At 44.6% G+C, this 20,839-nt stretch overlaps 1 protein-coding gene across 5 annotated transcripts in view; it reads right to left on the bottom strand.

The window, feature by feature from the left end:
• The window catches only part of PLEKHG1 (pleckstrin homology and RhoGEF domain containing G1), a 233,922-nt gene that overhangs the window by 5,875 nt on the left and 207,208 nt on the right, over positions 1-20,839 (bottom strand). For all 5 annotated transcript variants that reach the window (XM_034669294.1, XM_034669295.1, XM_034669292.1 and 2 more), the window contains 7 exons: positions 20,733-20,828; positions 20,434-20,520; positions 15,252-15,285; positions 12,564-12,659; positions 11,011-11,049; positions 9,285-9,307; positions 3,374-5,018 (listed from right to left, as the gene is read on the bottom strand). In XM_034669294.1, coding sequence (XP_034525185.1) covers positions 3,374-5,018; positions 9,285-9,307; positions 11,011-11,049; positions 12,564-12,659; positions 15,252-15,285; positions 20,434-20,520; positions 20,733-20,828 — 2,020 coding nt within the window. The remainder of the gene's footprint in view (positions 1-3,373; positions 5,019-9,284; positions 9,308-11,010; positions 11,050-12,563; positions 12,660-15,251; positions 15,286-20,433; positions 20,521-20,732; positions 20,829-20,839) is intronic.

Here is a 20,839-nt window from a genome sequence, read left to right as displayed (position 1 = left end):
GGAGAACAATCCTCACAGAGCACCAAGTAAAATTCTAGATACAAATCTGTCTCGAGAACTACTGACTTCCTCCTTTTATTTTAAGCATAGTGTTAAAATGGACATGCTTTCCCAAAGACCATACCACAGAGAGTGACAGGCAGCCTAGAAAATCAGGGGCATAGCCAAAAAAAAAAAAAAAAAAAAGCGGAAGCAGGAAAGTAGCCTTTGATTAAAATGCTTCCTATAGATAACTCATAGTGGACACAATTTATCTTTGGATCATAAAAAGTTGACCATTTATAAATTTGGAATAAAAAGTATCTCATGAATAGATGATATGCAGTGCCTAAGTTTTAGGGATTTTTTTGTTTGTTTGTCTCAGCCTGGCATTCTAAGAGAATCCATAACTTGTTTGATGGCAACGTGAACAAGAGAATACTTCCAAAGCAGCAGCTGTCATCGGCTTTCTTTAACCAGATGTGCAGGAAATAGCCAGCCCGAGAGGACACCCCAGCCTAAAAAGCTTAGTATTGGTCAGTCAGGTGGATCAAAGTTCCCCAACATCCTCAGTTCTGGTATTACTGCCCTTTATAGAATATATATATAGTATCATTATGGGACAACCTCAGGGCTGTCTCTGGTTTATTTCTCTTTTGTAAGTTTAAAAGGTGGCGTTCTTAGGATTCCTGATAAAAACTGGAAGTGATCCTTGCTGAGAAAAATATTAAATAAACTGTTTTCAAGACAGGATTAAAATCAAAGCTTCCAAAGCTGCTTGAGACATAGACCAAAGCATAAAATGTGATTTTGCCTTCGCCACACAAAAAAGGAAAACCCCTCAAGCCTGTATGGAGTTTTCCCCCGTGTAAAACATCACCAAAAAAGGGAACCCAAAGGCCTCATTGGCCTCAAAGACTATATGAGGAGGGAGGTTGGACTGAACAAGAATGTTGGCGTGCGACAACAGGCTCTGGACGGTGGGAGCAACTAGACCTGGAGGGGTGATTTAGAGGCAGAAATCTGACCCGGGGCCTGTAGACCCCCGCCAGAGAGTTCAATAAAGGTGCTCGAGAGTTTCAGCAGGTGAATAGGGCGTTCCTCCTTCCGCACAACACCGAGAGCAAGCTCCGGGCAAAGTGGCAAGGCCCATACGAAGAAGTCTGGAGAATCGGTCCGTTCGATTACGACGTCCTGTGCCCAGATAAACAAGAGAGAGAAAAGGAGTCATCACGTCAACTGATTGAAAGCCTAGTGGGCACAGGAAGTGGGCTCGATCCACCCAGATGGAAGATTCCTCAGGTCCGAGAGATGGCAGGCCCTAGGGACGTGCTCCTGCCAGGTAGCTGGGGAGACCCCACTCTCAGAAGATGACTTCGGAGAGATCTCCTCCTCTTGGTTGGGGAGAACGTCGGTAGTAGCCCACCATGTCAAGAAAGGACCCAGACACGGGGCTGAGAAAAGATCCCATGGGATCCCAAGAAGGTATCAGTAAGCAAAACCAAAAGGAGAACAAACTAAAGGTAAAAAGAAGAAAAGAAAACCCCAAAGGGACATCTATGAATATGTAAAAGGTGGGTAAAAAGAAGACTACTCAAAGTAGTTGGAAGCCCTCATGATTCAGCATTGGAGGACATGTTTCTATCAAGGTTTGAGTTCTGCGTTTTAATGGATGGTCCATATTCAAAACAACCTGGCTCAGATGATTACCACTCTTGAAACAACAGTCTGCTGGCATAAACCATCATCATCAGAAACCCTTATTCTGTTCTCTCTCAGGTTCAGTCAGTGGTTGCATTGCCCACACACCACCATTTCCAATGCCATCTATGCTCCCAGATACTCTCCTTTACAGCTGCAACTCAGTCACTTTTTCCATGGGTGACAACAAACCAGCTTCGCAATGTTAGCACTGGAAAAGGGACATGAATGAATTCCAGCATATTCTTGCCAGGAGAAAAATATACACCATCTAGTCTCTCCCATTCATACAAAATTCACTTTTCACATTTAAAAAGAAGAACAACTCATGAGAGTGTGTAAAATCCTTCAGGTAGCAATTCCAGTGCTTACCTTCCCTAGTTGTTAGGAAACTTTACTGTAGGAGGAGCTCTAGAAAAAGAGTAAAGCTTTAGACAATTCGTAAATACTCCCAAACAAACAAACAAACAAAAAATCCCCTATAGATTCTTGTCACGTAACTTGTAACTTGTGGCTTCATTTAGGATTGGGATATCCCCTTCTTATTCTCTGGTTTCTGCAGAGATAAAGAAATCAATCTCAAAGAAAGGGGGTTAGCGGCATCCATTTGGCCAGATGCACCCTGTCTCTGTCTTGCTGTCTCGATGTGCCTTGATATTGACCCATCTGGGTTTTATTTTTAACTGGAGAAAGGTCTCCTCTCATTTGATACCAAGGTGGTCCTTTGTCAGAAAATCAAGGCCAGGGATTCTTAACATAGGATCAAAAGGCCACACTGTTTTAAATTGCAGATTCCGGGACTTAATCCCAGAAATCTCTCTGGGTCTAGAGGTGAAAAGCTCCAGAGGTGAGAGCCAGGACCCTGGGGTTTCTTCTTCCTGCGACAAATCATGTGTTTTATTCGCACCTGTGTCCTTCAACCGAGCTTGGTGTCTCAGTGTCAAGTTTTGTCTCTGCACTTCTTTATAAGGGAGAAAGATGTCAAACGTTCAGCCCTAATCATACCAATGTCATAGCTGAGATCCCAATTCTCTGCCCCACAAAGGAGGCTTGACTGAAAGAATCACACTTTTTGGAAGCTATCCGAGAATACCAGGGGAGACAGTATTAAATGCATGACACTGGCTATTTTACAGCAACTATTAAACAAAAAGGCAACTGGTAAGAGAAATCTGTGAGAAAACACCTGAGGATATAGTGTTGACCAGCTTTTAAAAAGTGGGAAAAGACTCCCTGTTATCTGTTAGGATGAGTGGGCATGTTTATTGGGATTCTGGAGCAACCCTATTCCACATGCTTCCAAATCTTCAAAGCTGACATGAGCCATGACTCCCCCGACACAGTGATACACAAGGAAAAGCTCTACCTGCCATGAGTTCAACTGATTGCTATTTTTCACACTTCCGATTAGAGAAAACTTCTTAAAATATCAAGTCTGGTAGTGACAATGTTACACAAACAACAAAACCCTCCAAGACCAAATCTTGCTCCAACTTGGGTGACTCTGTGAGCTAACATGGGAAAAGAATTAGGACCGGCCTCAGCGATCTTTGTTAGTTAGGTTGTGGTCTCAATTTGAGAGAATGAACGTCTGAGTGGCAATGTTCACATGGTTTCAAGGACTTTTAGAACCTGAAAGCTGCCCTTGCATCCTACTTTCAAGAAGGAGGGAAAGCAGTGTGAAGGAACGTACCAATGGCAGGACCCCCTTGCTTCTTTTCTTCCAAGATGGCTGCCAGGTCTTTGTGTGTGGATTTATGCTGCTGGCTGGCCAGTGGCTGCTCCAACTCTGGGCTTCTCACTTTTAAAAGCTGATTTGCCTTCTTGATCTTCTGACTGTACTGCCTGGCCATCATAAAAACCCTGCTTTTTGTCTTATCTGTGGCATCCATCCCCGGGTCAGGGTTTTCCAAGTCTGTTTGGGATAGACTGCTGTTGGCCAAGTCGTAGGGGTTTTCCATGGGAGGTGGTTCACTGGCCAGAGACAGCCGGTGAAGACTCATAAAGGAGCCTTCTTTAGAAATCAGGTCCTCTTCAAATGGGCAGTTGGTCCGGCTAGCTCGGCCAGGCTTGTCTTTCAGTGGCGTGAGGAAAGAATGACCCTCAGGAAGCGAAAGTGTAGACACGGAATGTGCCGCGTCTCTGCCCAGCTCGGGGGTGCTCTCGGAGTGCAACCTGTCTGGCACGTCATCTTGGCTGACAGGAAAGGCTGCGAGGAGCCGGTCTCTAGCTTTGACTTCGTTTTTCTTGATGTAATTTTCCAGGTCATTCCAGATTTCGTCTACTTCTTCAGACAGTTTGTCAGATACAGATTTATCACCTATAGACAGGTTACAGCTGAAAGAGTTATAGAGCAAACTCAAATAATCATTATCGGAGGGTCCCTGGGGGTAAGGAGTTTCGTCCTCACTGAACTGGAGGCTATCCTGGGAAACAAAGGGCCTCAGACTGTCACAGCAGGCGAAGTCGGCTTCCAGACCTAAGAAGGTGCTCCTCCTGGGACGCTTCAGGCTGCTGCATTTGAAATCCAGGGAGGGAGGATCTGGGAGCCCGATGGTGTCATAGATGTTTTCCTCAACCATCTGGAATTCATGTGTGCTTTGGTTTGATGCTTGGCGACCTGTAAGAGCTCCATCCCGCTCTGAGTGCAGAGAGCTCTTCTCCGGGCCAGGCTGCCTCTTTGAGAAAGCGAGCTCTGGCGTGCTCTTGGGGCGAACAGAGTCCCTGGCTGTTTTGGGGGGTGTGGATTCAGCTTCTTCCCGTTTAGCAACCATTAGTTTTAGGTCCTCATAACTTATGTTATCATAGACGTGGTCTATATCGTCAAGAGTCAACTCTATAGATGACCCAAAGGGAGTCATTCCGTCCTGCCCTTCTGTTTTAGGGTCGCTCTGCAGTTCCCGTCGGGAGCTGTACTGAGAGCCACCACTGTCCCTGATTCTTATCTCAGGAGCGCATGTGTTGCTCTCGCCAGCGCTGCTGGCCCGCCTGACCACCCGGTGGCCAGAGCTGGTGGTCTCTGTGGGCTCAATCTGTCCCATGTGCCAACTGCAAGGGCGACTGGAAGAGCTATCTTCACACAGTCTGGTAGAGTTCAGATCTGAGGAAGAGAAGGATGGTACAAACATCTGATAATCGTCTTCGTCATCCTCGTTCTCCTGAGGGGACCGACGACTCGGAAACAAGGCTTGTCTGATCTGGTGGTCCGTCCAGATGTTTCTGATGGCTCCACCCCCGTGAAGCACGCTGATAATGGCAGAACTGCTCGGCTGGCTGTTCCTCTGGGCGGGAGATGGCCCCGTTGAGGTCCGCTGGGGAGACCCATCCCCTCTGGAAACCTGAGGTGGAGAGAAACATTGATTGAACTGCAGTGACATGGACACATAACATAACAGTCTCCTTGTTTTACACATTGCCTCTCCCACTGGACTATAATAGTCTTAAAGCAAATGGTCAGTAAATTGGTTGATTTTCACGGAGTTGAAAGGCACTTCGGATTTTTGCAAAAGGGGCAGACAGGACAGGAACTGATTTATTTACTTAGAAATAGGCTGGGCCGTGTGCAGACATTCTCCACACTTACCATTCATAATCACTCTGTGAATTAGACACAATTGTACTAATTTCACAGAAAGGAAATCCAGGCTCTCTCCAGTCAGTAGAAAGGCTAGGACACAAACTAAGTCTGGCTCCAAATCTCTTACTCCAATGCAGGGAATCAGCAAAATACAGAAAACTCTTAAATACTTCAAATAATTCCGATGTGCACTTGGTAAATAACATTCTATAAATGAACATATATACGTATCAAGGGCCATTGTATCTGGTTTCTACATGAGGCTTGACTCCTAGGAGTTTTATTGTGGTTTCTGGTATACCAGAAGCCTCTGTCAGTAATCTGACTGCACACCTTATGGCCTTCCCTGAAATCTGCAGACTTGCCATACCCCTGACTGGCATTGCCTTTGTTTATAGATTCTAGGCAAAGAGTCTCTGTTACAGACCTGTAACTTAGTGTCTTTTTTTTTTTTTTTAAGATTATTTGTTCATTTATATGAGAGAGTGAAAGCGAGAGCGATCACAGAGGGAGAGGGAGAAGCAGACTCGCCGCTGAGTGGAGAGCCCAACGCAGGGCTCGATCCCAGGACTCTGGAATCAGGGACCAAGCTGAAGGCAGTCACTTAACCGACTGAGCCACTAAGGTGCCCCCAGACCTGTAACTTAATCCACTATTGAGCTAATGAACATTTTACTTTCTTTCAAAATACATTTAATTAAGTAATACTTAAATGCCTGTTAGGAAATAAAATATGAGTGACGTTAGCAATTTCTAATCGAAAAACAATGAGGTGTTTTAAAACTTGGAACCTTTCTTGATGGAGCTCAGTTTTGTAGACAGGCAGTGGACTGCTCTCTGATGCCTTCTGTAGGTATAAGGATTGGCTTCAAAGAGTTGAAAGGGTTAAGATCAGTTCAAACTCATTAGTACCAGGAACATATTTTCTGACCCAAACACTAACCTATTAGAAATGTTAAATTAGCAAGAATTTTTCCTCACTTGTCAATGAAACTGGGATACATATTGCCTTGAAATAAGCTACTATCAATATGTCTTTCTATCTGCCTGCCTGCCTGTATGTCCATCAGGGAGGGAAGAGAAGTGTAGGAAGGGCAAAAATAAAATTCATCCTGAATGTTATTTTTCCATTAAAATTTGAAACGAAAAAGAACCTAAATGTCATTTAATCTTTTGCTTTTTTCCACATGGTCAAACCATGGACTATTTGAGGTCTAGGAATGTAAGAATATATATACATATGGATCTATACACACATACATATATAGGATTATATTTTATTTATGACTCTATTTTTTTTTCACCCTTTAGTATCTCTTCCTTTTTCTTATTCAGATTGTACTGGTACCATTTTTATAAAATACAGACACCCAGGAACTGTATCTAAGAAAATAAACGAAGTTAGTATTACCTAGTGAAATTGTGACAAAACACTTTGAAAGTGTAACAAAAGGATTTTGTGAACAGCCAGAAGTAATACCTTCTTAAAATCTTCCATCCCAGAAAGATTCCCAGACATTTATAAAATTAGGAAACCTGAATTTTTAATATCAAAAAATATTTTTAAGGTAATTACTTGAAGATAGCAGGACTTTGGAAACCGATACTTTACATCAAATAAATCATCAGAAGTGAAGAAGCCCTTAGACTGAGAAATAATCAGTATGTGGATGATGCACAACATAGAAGTGTGTGGTTTAGATACCTCGATTTCACTAGAGCAGTGATAACATTTTTCCCTACTGTTCTTCTATATTCTTAGCATTATGGCTATTAATAATAATATGATTAATAATAAATGATAATAATAATATGATAATAGCAGTCATTTGTGGGGCCCCTGCTTTGTTCCAGATTTTGTACTAAGCACTTATTTTCTTTTAAGATTTTATTTTATTTTATTTTTAAGATTTTATTTATTTATTTGACAGAGAGAGAGACAGCCAGCGAGAGAGGGAACACAAGCAGGGGGAGTGGGAGAGGAAGAAGCAGGCTCTTAGCAGAGGAGCCTGATGTGGGGCTCGATCCCACAACGCTGGGATCACGCCCTGAGCTGAAGGCAGACGCTTAACCGCTGTGCCACCCAGGCGCCCCTAAGATTTTATTTTTAAGTAATCTCTACACCCAACGTGGGGCTCGAACTCACAACCCCGAGATTGAGAGTCACATGCTCTACCAACTGAACCAGCCAGGCGCTCCTGCACTAAGCACTTTTAAAAACATATTTCTGCAGTTAGTCTTTATAATAATTCTGTAAGTTAGAAAACTAAGTCTTGGTAAGGTTACCACCTTGCTTGTAGTCATACAGCTTAGGATTGACAGAAATGGATTTGAATCCACGTCTGAATCCACAGCATGTATATGACCTTAACCGCCCCCCCTTTCTTGCTTTTGCTCCCTCTCTCCCTCCTTCCCCTTTCTCTGTCTTTACACACACACACACACACACACACACACACACACACACACACACACACGCACGCATGTCCTTAGAAGACGTGTTCTGGGAGAAACGTGAAGCTATTATTAAGGAATATCTCCTGTTATAAACTCTTTAACGATTAGTAAATCTGTTCTCCTTGCATTTGGTATTATTTGTTAGTGTTAAGAGATGGAATTTTACTACGAAGAAAAAAGTACATTGCTTTACTTCTTTCTTATCTTCGAATTTTGTTAAGGTTTAGTTGGTCCCCATGGGGAGACTTGGCTTGATCACTATTGTTGAAAGCTTCCAGCGAGCTCTTGAGATCCCATCTTTACGGCTGGTGGAGCCTTCCCCCCACCTGGTACCGAGCAGGGCTTAGTGCCATGATCCTGGTGTGGCTGCCTTAAAGAACCGGGCCCCTTCTGCAGTGTTTGTTTATGAAAACAATGTAGATTTAAAAAAAAGGGGCGCCTGGGTGGCACAGCGGTTAAGCGTCTGCCTTCGGCTCAGGGCGTGATCCCGGCGTTATGGGATCGAGCCCCGCATCAGGCTCCTCTGCTATGAGCCTGCTTCTTCCTCTCCCACTCCCCCTGCTTGTGTTCCCTCTCTCGCGGGCTGTCTCTATCTCTGTCGAATAAATAAATAAAATCTTTAAAACAAAACAAAACAAAACAAAACAAAAAAACCACAAAATCTCATGCTATATTTCAGGACAATAACCAACTAAGTTTCAAAAGCTTCCAAACAAAAATATGTACTAGCTGAAATTCACATGCTCTAATTTTAATTACTTTGCAGTAAGACTATTGATTTTTGGACATTTTATTGGATTTACTGGAAAGATACAGCATTTATTAACAGAGGTACTTGGGCCCTGTGCTAAGGAGTGATGCAGTGGAATTGTGGGGAGAGAGTTTCATAACTACATCCTTACAGATTAAGAATATTAAACAAGAAACCATAATCAGTTCTCTAAAAGTTGGTAACTTAGACGATTGGTCCGTAGACAGCTGGACACGGTTCACTCAGGTCGGGACACAGTATCCATTCTTCATAGGTAATACTTTTGGATATATATCTTCTACTAGGGCACACCATTTTTATGCCCCCTCTCCTAACCTTTTATCAGAGGAAGAATAGTCCAAACTTCATATAATGGAGTTTCATTACAGGACACAGGATCATACTTCTCAACAGCAGGACCATATTTTTAGAAGGGGAGCTCTGCGACCGAAGGCTAACGCTTTGAGAAGGGGGCAACACTCGGGAGGCAGGAGCCTCAGTCTTACATGCGCGGAGGGGCAGGGCAATGGGGGGGGTACCACACTAGCACTTAGGGCGCACGTATTACATCCTTGATAACCTTACAGCTTTCGAGGTGAGAGGTGCAGTGAGAGGGGGATGAAGAAATCATTGCCTTACTTCTGAGAAATGAAGCCGGGGGAGGGAGGAGGGAATAAGGATGAGTCCTTACTTAAACCCATCTCAAAATACAAAATAATTGTTTACATTTGGAATATAGGCTGGAGATGCGATATATAAGGGTACCTAGAAGGGATGCCTAAGTAAACATTTCAAAATAAGAAATGTAATCATGCTTACCTTTTGGATGTCTTGTGCTGTTTCTGAAAAATAAAAGGGTTTTAAAGGAATTTTTGAGGATTAAAAATATATCTCATACATAGGCAAGCACCCCTATTTAATAGGATTTTAAAACTTGTTAATAACTGAAGCCCGAGAGGCTTTTGGGCCCTTTAGACCTAATTCTCAGAAAATGCCTCTCACTTATCCTCGTTATATATCCTGAGTATATGTAAAAAAGAAACACACACACACACACACAAACCAAACCTTACATACATCTGAGTGTCAAGTACCTTTCTTAATCCCTGAGAGCAACAGACCAGTTCATGCTAATAAGTTTCAAAATCTTCCCCCCAAATATGTATTATCTGAAATACGTGCCCTAAGCCATGAGAATCACTTAAACACAAGACTATGCTTCTGTTAATTTTTAAACATTTTATTGGTTTTCCCTGAACGATGCAGACAGCATTTATCACCGGGGTCACCCTGGCGCTGTGCTAAGGAGCCGTACGGGTGGGTTTTTGGGGCAGGTGCACGTAGCCACATCCTTACAGACGCCCTTTCAGATACCTCGATGATGTGCGGCTCATCTTTAAACACAGCTTAATTACGGAAGCATATAAAGTAAACAGTGATCGAATCCTCTCTGCAAATCCCACCCCGTGGAAGTTATCATATTAGCAGTCTGATGGTCCTCTTTCCAGCTCCCAAACCCACTGACCCTAGCCCAGTGCAGCGCACGGTTTTGGTTGTAAAATAAAGGTGTAACATGCAGCATTGCGTTTCCTGCTACATGTGCGTGGACACGCTTGTCAGTAGGGAGGGAGGTGCTCCTTTCTTTTGGACAACTGCAGAATATTCCACATAGCATTCCAGGATACACTACAATTTATTTAACTCTTTCCCAACAGATGGGCATTTTATGCGCTTCCTGTTAAAAATGCTGCAAAGAGCACACACACACACTGGGCTCCAGCCTCACCTGGGGGAGCACTTGTACAGAGGAAGTGTACACGGTGAAATGTAAAGTGAAATTGTTGAGTCAAAGGCAAATGTGGATTTTAGATTTAAAAGGGCGTTACCAAATTTTGCTCCAAAAAGGTTGCAGAAATGTAGACACCATTCGTTTTGGAGCGCCTGTTTTTCTATATTTTTTGGTTGAGCTCACAGCTTTCCCTTCTCTATTTATATCCTGTAAATGTATGATTTTTCTGATTACTAACATGATGTCCGTTTACAAAATTTATTGATGGTTTGTGTTTTTTTCTGTGAAACTGCCCAATTATATCCCCTGCCTTTTATTATTCTTTTTAAAAGATTTTATCTATTTATTTGAGAGAGAAAGAGAGACTCTGAAGCAGACTCCGCACTGAGCACAGAGCCTGATACGGGGCTCGATCCCACGACCATGAGATCAGGACCTGAGCCGAAACCAAGAGTCGGACGCTTAACCGACTCAGCCACCCAGGTGCCCCTCTGACTTTTAAAAGAGAGTCCTTTTTCTCTTCCTTTGATGTATGGGGTTTCTTTACATAATGGGGATATTAATTTTTTTATGCCAGTTACCTATATTGCTGACATTTTATGTCATTTGGCTTTACATTATATAATGGGGCATTACTACTTATAGAAGTTAATAAAATTTGTCGATCTGTAAATCATCTGGTGCTTATGTTTTTATATAGTTTGACTTAGTGGAAAGCAGCAAGAATGAAAAAAGAAAAGATATTTTAGGACTTACCACTGGTCTTCAAAACTTTATGTGATCTTGAGGAAGGTTCTAGGAGAAAAAAATAAGGCTGGCATTATTTGCAAAACCAAGTCAAGGGTTTTTTTTTCTTTATAGATGAATTATTAGTTTACAGGCAAATGATTTGAGCTCTAGACAATTTTTTTAAATCAAATATACCTAAATCTCCATCACTTAGAGACACTTAAGAGCAAGACATTCACTCTGACAAAACTCTAGGATAAAATTTAAGCTTCGCAAATCAAGGGTCACATAACAGCAAACTACCCTACCAACAGCTAGCAGAGCAATTTCCTTAGCGTTAACCACAACCTATAAGGTGACAGTGTTCAATTTTATATCCTTAAGCCAGACCCCTCTCCCAAGCCTCAGACCCAAATGCTAACTGTCCATCTGACGATTCCCCAATGTGCCCACAGACCGAGCAACCCAACATGCCTCAAAGTCACCAGTCTCCCCCCATAACTCTTGTTTTATCCAAGTTCCTATCCTGGTTGTCACTGACATTACCTGCCTAAGAATGCTGTCAGGACAGCATTCTAAATTTCTCCTGTTTTCATCATCACAGTCCTGCAGGATCCCAATAACCGCCCCCCTGCCCCCCCCCCTCCGTTCACCACTGTCTTAATCCAGGCCTTTATCCTCTCTCCCCCAGACTAGATGGACAGCCTACTTCAGTTTCCACATCAAGCCAGAATTCACTTTTTCAGAAGGCAAACATTTCATTGCTGAAAACCCTTCCGTAGCTTGCAGGATCAGGCTCATACCCGTCTGCAGCCCCAGCCACTGCTCTGGTTTACCCTGCACGCCTCCACCTCCACCCACGGCTCCCTCCCACATTCCAGCCAGGCTGAACAACCGGCAGTACAATTGGTCTGATCTAAGGTATGCTGGCTCAGGGCCTTTGCATGTGCTAGTCCTGCCCCATCTGCCTCCTTGGCACCCGGATTCCTCCCAGGTCTTCTGCTCTGGGAAGCCTTCTCTCTCCTTCTGAGAGAGTTAGCCCCCCTTTCTCTCCTTTGTCTCTCTACACTTCCTCCCACTCAGTCTCTACCACAGTCCATTATACACACTGGTACTTATTCGCCCTTTTTGACTCTCCCACTGGACTATAGCCTCCTAGGAAACGATTAATTATCTATTATTTATTCTTGCATTCCCAGTCCTTACACAGTGCAGGGGCTTAGGTAGGTCCTCAATAAATACTGATTCAAATGGAAAAAAGATCTGAGGGCTAAGAGAATACTACATGGAGTCTGGTTCAGCAAACATGTGTTAAAGGTTTTAGGTCTGAATCATCTTTTGCATGTGTCATTTATAGGATACAATTTTTCCCTAGTGTTAGTCAACAGGTTTTAAGTACCTGCATGCTACTGGTAAGATGCTATGCAAAGCAAAATTAGTTGATTGGTATGTTTTACATTCCCCGGAAAATGGAGAGTTATAGAGAAAAATTTAGAACGAAATCCTGACAGGCAGACTGAAAGGCTCTTTCATTACTTGTCCCCCAGATTATTAAATTTTGATCACAACATCCTATTTACCAGATTTTCTTCTAAGCCGATATGGAGCCGAACCGTCTTTAGAAGTGCACAACGCTTTCGTCTCTCCCTCGGGACTGTAACAGAAGCCAGGGTAATCTGAAAAGATAACCACATGCACCGATAAGAAGGAGGTGTGCGGTGACTTCTCAGATCCGTAAGACTTGCTTTGGGTATCTCTGGATTTATTCTTTTTCATCACACATGGTATAATCTCTCCTTTCCATAACTGGTGTTGAATATGTATCACAGGACTTTTTGTTTACATTGGGACTTGCAGGGGTCCGTGAGCAAGGTAAGCTGCCTTTCTTGCACACGTGTGTGCTCTCGGGCTCTCTCTTACACACCCACACACATGCACACGCTCTCCTACGTATTCTCCTTCTTCCCTCGCTAGCAGAAAAGAGCCATAACCATTGTCTTTAACCCTTTGTAGGAAGTCTTCAAATGTGTAAGGTGTGCTTAACCCCCTACTGCCGCTCAGGGTCATCTGCAACTCAATGACCCACAGAGGTCAGAAAATTCTACCGACATCAACATCACTGCAGCTGAACCTGTGAACATGGCCCCTGACAGGCTGACCGCTGTGATGGGCCATAACAGGGGCTCTGTCAGGGCAAAGCCGTCTGGAGAATTCACTGCAGGTATGATGTTGTGAGGTGTCTGTGCCTGGCTTGGAGGTGGAGGCTGTCGAGCTATTCCTGCCCCACGGAACCTGTCCTCCAGTGCAGCAACTCTTCATACTTTTCTAGACATTGCGCTTTTGAACATGTGATGAATGCTCTTGGTTCTCTTACCAGAAAAGGGATTTTCATTTCATTTCACAGTTTATGTCTTTCTACCTATCTAAGGGGTACACAGACTTCAGATTAAGAAAATTGGGTCTAGGGGGCGCCTGGTTGGCGCAGCTGGTTAAGCATCAGACTTTTTTTTTTTTTTTAAAGATTTTATTTATTTATTCGACAGAGATAGAGACAGCCAGCGAGAGAGGGAACACAAGCAGGGGGAGTGGGAGAGGAAGAAGCAGGCTCAGAGCAGAGGAGCCTGATGTGGGGCTCGATCCCGGAATGCCGGGATCACGCCCTGAGCCGAAGGCAGATGCTTAACCGCTGTGCCACCCAGGCGCCCCAAGCATCAGACTCTTGATCTCAGCTCAGGTCTTGATCTCAGAGTTGTGAGATCAAGCCCCTCATTGGACTCCATATTGGGCATGAAGCCTACTTAAAAAAAAAAAAAAAAAAGAAAGAAAGAAAGAAAGGAAAAAGAAAGAAAATTGGGTCTAATCCTAAAATACTCTAGCACTTTCATTGATCATCTGATGCCTGAGGGTAAATAGTGTTAGGACGTGGCTGTAATAGGGTTAAGGCTCTTCAGGGTGTCCAAAGCTCAAGAGAGTTCCAAGGATTGTAAAGACCACAAATTTGTCCACTGCCAGTAGCAAAGTTACATAAATGAGGTCATTTGGCCCAATGGACTGGCCTACTCTGCTCATACCCAGCCAAGTCCAAAGTTAAGGCAGGGCAAATGAGGGGATTTTCCCAGGCTGGGTTGCTCTGGCCTAGTCCTGGGCCTGGAAGAAAGGCACGTGGCACCAATCAGTGGCTTGGAATCATTCTGCGCCCTCACAGAACCTTTCTGGTGTCCACGAACTAGTGCAGAGGCTGGGAACGAGGACTCGGTTCTGTTGAATGAAGTCAGTCACAGAAATAGCAGACTTCTTCAGACCCCCATCTTCCTCCACCTTTTCTCTTAAATCTAACATGCTTATCCTTGACCTTGCCTTCTCTTTAGAGTGTTTTTATTTAAAAAAAAAAAAAAATCTTAAAGAGCTTTTCCACTGAATAAAATGGGGGGCTTTAGAGAGGCAGGCAATGGGCCCCAGCTTAGACCTCTCACAGGGGTCACCTCATGTCATCTCTCAGGAGCTGCAGGGCATGTCACTGGGGGGTCTCAGCCACGTGGTGGGGTGCTTATCTTTCCTTTATTTCCCCAGCAGGGCTAACCACCAGCGGTGTGGACAGTATGTTGCACCTGGGGAAAGATTCCTCAAAACTAAGTTATTTCAAATGCTGTAGGTAAAAGTTTTTATTAGACCCGGTTGTAAGTCTTTAAAGCCATCGATTCTCTTTTCATTGTTTAATCTGGGAGAGAACAAGGATGTGATAAATGTTGTTGAACGAGGTTTTATTTTGTAGGACAGACCTCACCTCTATTTATTTTCTGCCTGTTTTACAAGCCTAGAAATACAATCACACTTGTGGGGAAGCTGTAATTTTGAAATCAGGGAAACCATTAACTATTTCGTTGGCATGATTCTTGCAGGTAATCAACATAGATCTCCCTCCAATGGGGTGTGGTGGGAACTGTATGCGAAACCTTAATTTCTGGTGGTGGTGGAGGGGAGGGTAAGAATTGACCCTGGCAGCAGGTCTCGCATTCTTCGTTGATACAGAGATCTAGACATGTGTCCAGCCATCAGGTGACTCATAGATAAACCAGGTGAAATCAGTGTACAAACAAGTCAATGTATTAAGAAGAGATTATACTGTCTGCCGGCTCTGTTTGTTAACACAGTGAATAGAGAGCTGCTCTTTTCTTACGACTGACATTTTTATCAACTCTAAGCTAGAAAATACGAGAGACGCAAGGAGACAAGAAAATTTCAAATTGTATTAAGAGAACAAAACTTACGAATGGCATCCATTTCAAGTATTGCTTGCTTGGCCTGAAAGAAAGAAAGTATAGCTATAAATTGCAATTACTTCTTGTTTCTTCTTTAAATTACCCATTGTCATACAGAAGACCTATATTACCTATACTATCCCACCTGCAGAAGGGATTTACGAAAAGCTTTAAAGAACTCATTATTTCTTTGAGGCATTAACACATAGTTCAAGGGCTTCAAGCAGACGAGCGCCCTCCTGTGGGGAGCTAAGCTTACCGCCCCCATCTGGAAGGAGGCCACAAACGGCAAGATGGGACCCACCTTTCAGGGTTGGGGCTAGGCCCAGATGACTGGCACTCAACCCAATGAAGTTACCACCCGCCCGCCAAGGGATTGGACCAGATAATCCTCAACTCTGGCTTTCCTCAACCCTCAATCCCAACCTTTGCAGCTTTAATGCTTTGAGGCTTCTTTTTATTGTTATTGTTGCCAATGGTGTTAATGTTTAGGGAAATACAAAAAGAGAGTTAATCACCCAAACGTGCATCATGTTGCCTGAGGATTCAAAGAGGGGGAAAAAAATTATTTTAGGTAGCCTATCTTGCTCCCCGTGTCATTTTCATAGTTCAAGAGTCGTGTGACCTAACCTACAAACATTGGGCTAAAAATCACCTTAAAAATAATTTAATCGTATTTTGCCATAATCTCTGATAGCGCAGTAAATATATTTAGGCTAAATGGTAATATTTAGTTACAAAAAAGAAAGAGCCTTGATGTAACCACCTTAAGTTTGAGAAAACAAATGGTTAGATTTTTATGACATTGATATTTTTATCACATAGTCAGTTTGGGATTACTAGTTAGTATTAATTTCAAACGCAGATGCGAGCTCAGTTTCTGTGAAGTGCACTTCCAGAACCAGGTGGACACATAAAAGGCAGAAGGCTCTACTTTTATATTTGTTCTCAATCCAGAGGAGACTGAGTGTACATATCAAGTATAGGAATAAACAAACTGGCTATTTCCAAGAAGTTTCCTTGTATCTCTAAACTTAAGCTTTAAGAACTCAATATCTTTTTTCCCCCCATCTTGACATTTAATTTCAGAAATGTACTATTCCCACATTTTCCTCTAGGAGTCAGCCAGGGACCATCCCTGAATTGAAAGACCATAAGGAGGTTGGGAGCCACACAAACGAATTTCCAACAGCTTGTGGTAACCGTGTTAGACGGGTCAGACGTTTTTTTGATGTTTACAAAAATTCCCCATTATGCATTTCTTTTATTTAATAGGAATAAACAGACTTTGAAAGCTTTGGAGAAAAAGATTTAAGAAAAAGTCTTGAAGAGAGGCGCCTGGGTGGCACAGCGGTTAAACGTCTGCGTTCGGCTCAGGGCGTGATCCCGGGGTGATGGGATCGAGCCCCACATCAGGCTCCTCTGCTATGAGCCTGCTTCTTCCTCTCCCACTCCGCCTGCTTGTGTTCCCTCTCTCGCTGGCTGTCTCTATCTCTGTCGGATAAATAAATAAAATCTTTAAAAAAAAAAAAAGGAAAAGAAAAAGTCTTGAAGAGAGAAGTGCAAATTTCAACTTAATAAACCTGCTTAAATAAAGCAGAGAATTATTATAACATCATAGTGGTCAAGTACATTAAATAAGTATATTTTCATTGCCACTGGCAGCAGTGTGGCTAAGGCTTGCTCCCTGCACCCAGACAGACCTGGGTCTGACTCAGGCTTAGTCACGTAGGAGCTGTATAAACTTGGGCAGAGCGCTTAAACGTCACCGAGCTTCTGTTTTTCTTCTCTAGAATGGGGAGAGTAAAACCTTCCTCAGAAGGTGTTTTGCTGAGGGCGAAATACAAAGGAGTTAGCACACTGTATGTGTGCTCCAGAAGTTGTAGCTGAAAAAATAATGTGTAGATTCTAAAAGGGTTAGGAATCTGGGTAAAAAAGTGCAATTCTATGGTGACTAGATGAACCATTTTAATGCCTAAAGGGAAAAGGCGCTGGAATACACACGTCTTGTGTGGGAGAAAGAGGACAGGTAGGCAAGCTGGGCTGGTTTTGTAATGGCCTTTCAGAATCCTTTGGCAGCTTTGATTTTCCCAGGAGACAGGTGAACCGTGGGTGGGGCATATCAAAGACACTTTGTCATTGCTCAGGGCATTCCAAGGCACAGGGCCAGCAACCGAAGAACTAACCATGAAGAAAACGCAATCACTTCTCTGCATGAGCTACCCTCCGTCTCACAACACCCTGATGAATAGAGACTCATGCTTAACTCAAAGCACACACCTATGCACAGTCATTTCCTGGGCACCAAATCAGTGCTGACAGCCCCTGAGAACGAGCTTCAAATGCTTTTCAAAACACACAGAGCAAACAGACGCTCCTTTCTCAGAAATGTCCCTGGTCCTAATTCTCCCTCACCCTCCAGCTCGATTCCCGTGACCGCCATCCCACCTTCAGCTCCACGTCCCTCCTTCTCCAGCCCCGCAAGGACCGTTTCACCAACTACATGGACGAGCCATTCTCCACCCTCACCTTAGCTCCTAGCACTGTATCTCTGACATCTTTTCCTCCACTCCAGAACAGCAGCACACAATCAGTGCAGCCCCCAGGACCTCAGCAGCACCCAGAACTCTAAAAGTCCCCCTTTCAACTACAGTCCTCTGTATTTCCATCCCCCCCTGCCTTTAACTCCGCTGAGCCAGTTCTGGACTCTCCGAGGCCAGCAACCCTTCAGGCCATGACTATTATTCCCTCTGTTGGCTTGGCTCTCCGCTCAGCCTGGGAATCACGCTCGGTCACTGTGCTGACTGGTGCCCACCTTCCCTTGTGTGGCTGATCGTCCCCGTTAGTGGCTCTGCTAGCGCCCACCCCCTGAGCTGTGGTTCCTCAACGCTAGTGTCCGAGTTGCTGAGCAGATTTCCAAACGACCTCATCACACTGATTCGTGGTGGCCTACTTCATTCAGGTCGTGGATGCACAAATTATTGTAGTCACCCTGACACTGGTCCACTTCCTTCAGCAAGTGTTCTGAGCCTTGCTGCTTTCTCTCAGGCACCCAAACCCACCCGGGCTCCCCCCACCCAACACATGACATCATCATCAACTCCCGGGAAACCAAACTCTAGATCTTCACCCAAGTCCATCTCAGAGGTCCTCGGTCCTGTCTCATCTTTCTTCTCTCCCAGCTCTGGGAAGGTTTCAGCTTTCCCAGGTGACCCTCTCACCCAGAGCTCCTGATCCCACCCTCCGGCTTCCCAAGGTGGAGTCCAAAGAGCGCCCCACTGCTTATCCTTACGCTCTCCTTCCCGCCGCCCACGGTCACGTCCACGGTGTTCTTCACCTACACCAAGTGTCTTGCTCTGACCTCGCCTCTCCTCAAGGTGGAAGGACTGAGTCCTTGCATCTTTTCTGAACTTGGTTAAAGTCTGCACTCGGTCTGGGGCTTCTCATTTCTGCTTTTCTCTCCAAAGCCCTGCAAGCTCTCCCTGCTCTCTTAGTTGCCATTCCTGTTTGAATCTGTTGTGACATCCACAGCATTTGAGACTCTTTTTACCCTCTCCCTCTTTGAGAGCCTTTCTTTCCTTTGTCCCCACGCCTTTCTCCTTCAGTTTTCTTACTGCCTCCCTGGTCCCTCTTCCTTTGGTGGTTCAGTCCCCACTGGCTCGCAGATCACGGAGATGTTGCGATTCCCAGGGGTTCTTTCCTTTACACACTTTCATGGGCGGTCCTAGCAAAGCTCAGGGCTTCAGTGACTGTCTGTCAAGACAGCCTCCAAATCCGCAGCTTCCAAGACCTGAATTTCCACCTGGGCTGACTCGCCCGCGCACACCAACGGTGAGAGCTCCTCCTCGTTCCCATCCAACCGGTTCGCCCCCTTGGCAGCTTCTCTCAGAACTCAACACTGTCCTCTGGGCCCAACCCCTGACTCATCTTTGCCTCCTATTTCTCTCTCCTTGTGCACCTAGTGGGCAATATCCTGTTCCCTCTGCCTCTCTGGGAGATTTTGCACCTGCCACCCTCTGTTGCTGGGGCTCCCGGAAGTCCTCATCTCTTTTCTAGAGTACTGTGGTGGCTTGCCAATTCTTCTCCTCCCTCCAGTGTCACTCCTTCAGCTCCTTTATCACCCTGTCCCTAATGTTACACTCGCAGAACACAGGGGAGACCATGCCATTCCCTTCCTCCAGAGCCCTCGGTAGTTTCCTACCACCAATACAATCAGACTCCTTCCTGTGTGCCTTCAAAGGCCTTCATATCCCAGCGACTGCCTTCCACTTCTCCAGCCTCACCGTCTGCTCCACCTCCTGGGGACCCAGCCCTTCCACCTACGCACGGTCTGTGTGCTGTGTACACGGTGCACTCAGTCACATCTCTTTTTGTTATGCTGTTCTCTCAGTTTGGTTTTTCTTCTTCTTCCATCTAATAAAAATATTCCTCATCCTTCAAGACTGAGGTAAAAGGTATTTCCTTCCTTTCCCCATTCAACTGTAATTGAATACTTTATCCTTCCACAACACTTGGCTTACACCTCTATTAATTCATCCTCTTTGGCAAACAGTTTGTTGTATATATGGCTAGGTCCCTCATCTACAAATCCCTTCATAGCTGAGGAATCTTCTTTCCCTAACATTCCCACAGAACCTAGGCTAGCTCTCTTCACAATACGTGCTTAGTGTAGCTTTGAATACTACTCACAACTGTTTCCTACTAGTTCTCTAGAAATTTTCTTGTAGTCTTTTCCTTATTTTTTCTTTGCTCAAGCCCAAAAAGAAAATTTAACAACAACAATAAAAAAGGAAACCAACCCTTTGGGGTGCCTGGGTGGCTCAGTCGGTTCAGTGTCTGACTCTTGGTTTTGGCTCAGGTCATGATCTCAGGGTCCTGGGATCCAGCCCTGCGTCGGACTCCACGCTCAGTGGGGGTCTGCTTGAGGATTCTCTCCCCCTCCCTCTACTTCTCCCCCTCCCCCTCCTCATGCTCTCTCTCTCAAATAAATTAAATTTAAAAACAAACAAACACCTTTGACAATCTCCCTATATGTGAATCATCTTAATAAACCTGACTGCTTTAGTTGATCCCGTACGTATCCTCTCTCTCAATTTTCTTTATTTTCAAGGTGAACATTTATTACCGTCAGGCTGCCTTCTGGGACTTGGGTTCTTTCACGTTTTACTGTGTGTTGACCCCATCGTCTTACCTTAGCCGGAATCTTGGCCGCGTGGTTCTCCAGGATCAGTCTCTTCAGGTGCAGAACCCACAGGCGTTTGTCCTGCTGGGACTTAGCCTACCAGACGGCAATGTGGACAGTGAGACGACTCATGCCTCCACCAACTCACAAGACTCAGACCCTCCGACAGCCCTCCGACAGCCCTCCGACAGCCCTCCGACAAGCTGGAAATACACCGTGTGGCCAGAAGGCCCTGGAAGGGCCGGCTGCACACGGCGCTCCGCACTTCCAAGAGCGAGCCCCGCAGGGAGGGGAGGGCTTGCTGTTACCTGCACTGTGTGCTGCAGCTTTGGGTTCTTATAGTGGAAGACGGTGAAGCTGAGCGGCTCCTTCGGTATCACTTCCACAAGCATGAGGTTGCCACACTGAGCCGGAG

This window comes from Ailuropoda melanoleuca, chromosome 10 (assembly GCF_002007445.2).
Source record: "Ailuropoda melanoleuca isolate Jingjing chromosome 10, ASM200744v2, whole genome shotgun sequence".
Taxonomy (NCBI): domain Eukaryota; kingdom Metazoa; phylum Chordata; class Mammalia; order Carnivora; family Ursidae; genus Ailuropoda; species Ailuropoda melanoleuca.
Note: the sequence above shows the minus strand (reverse complement) of the source record. Positions and strands in the feature narration are given on the sequence as shown.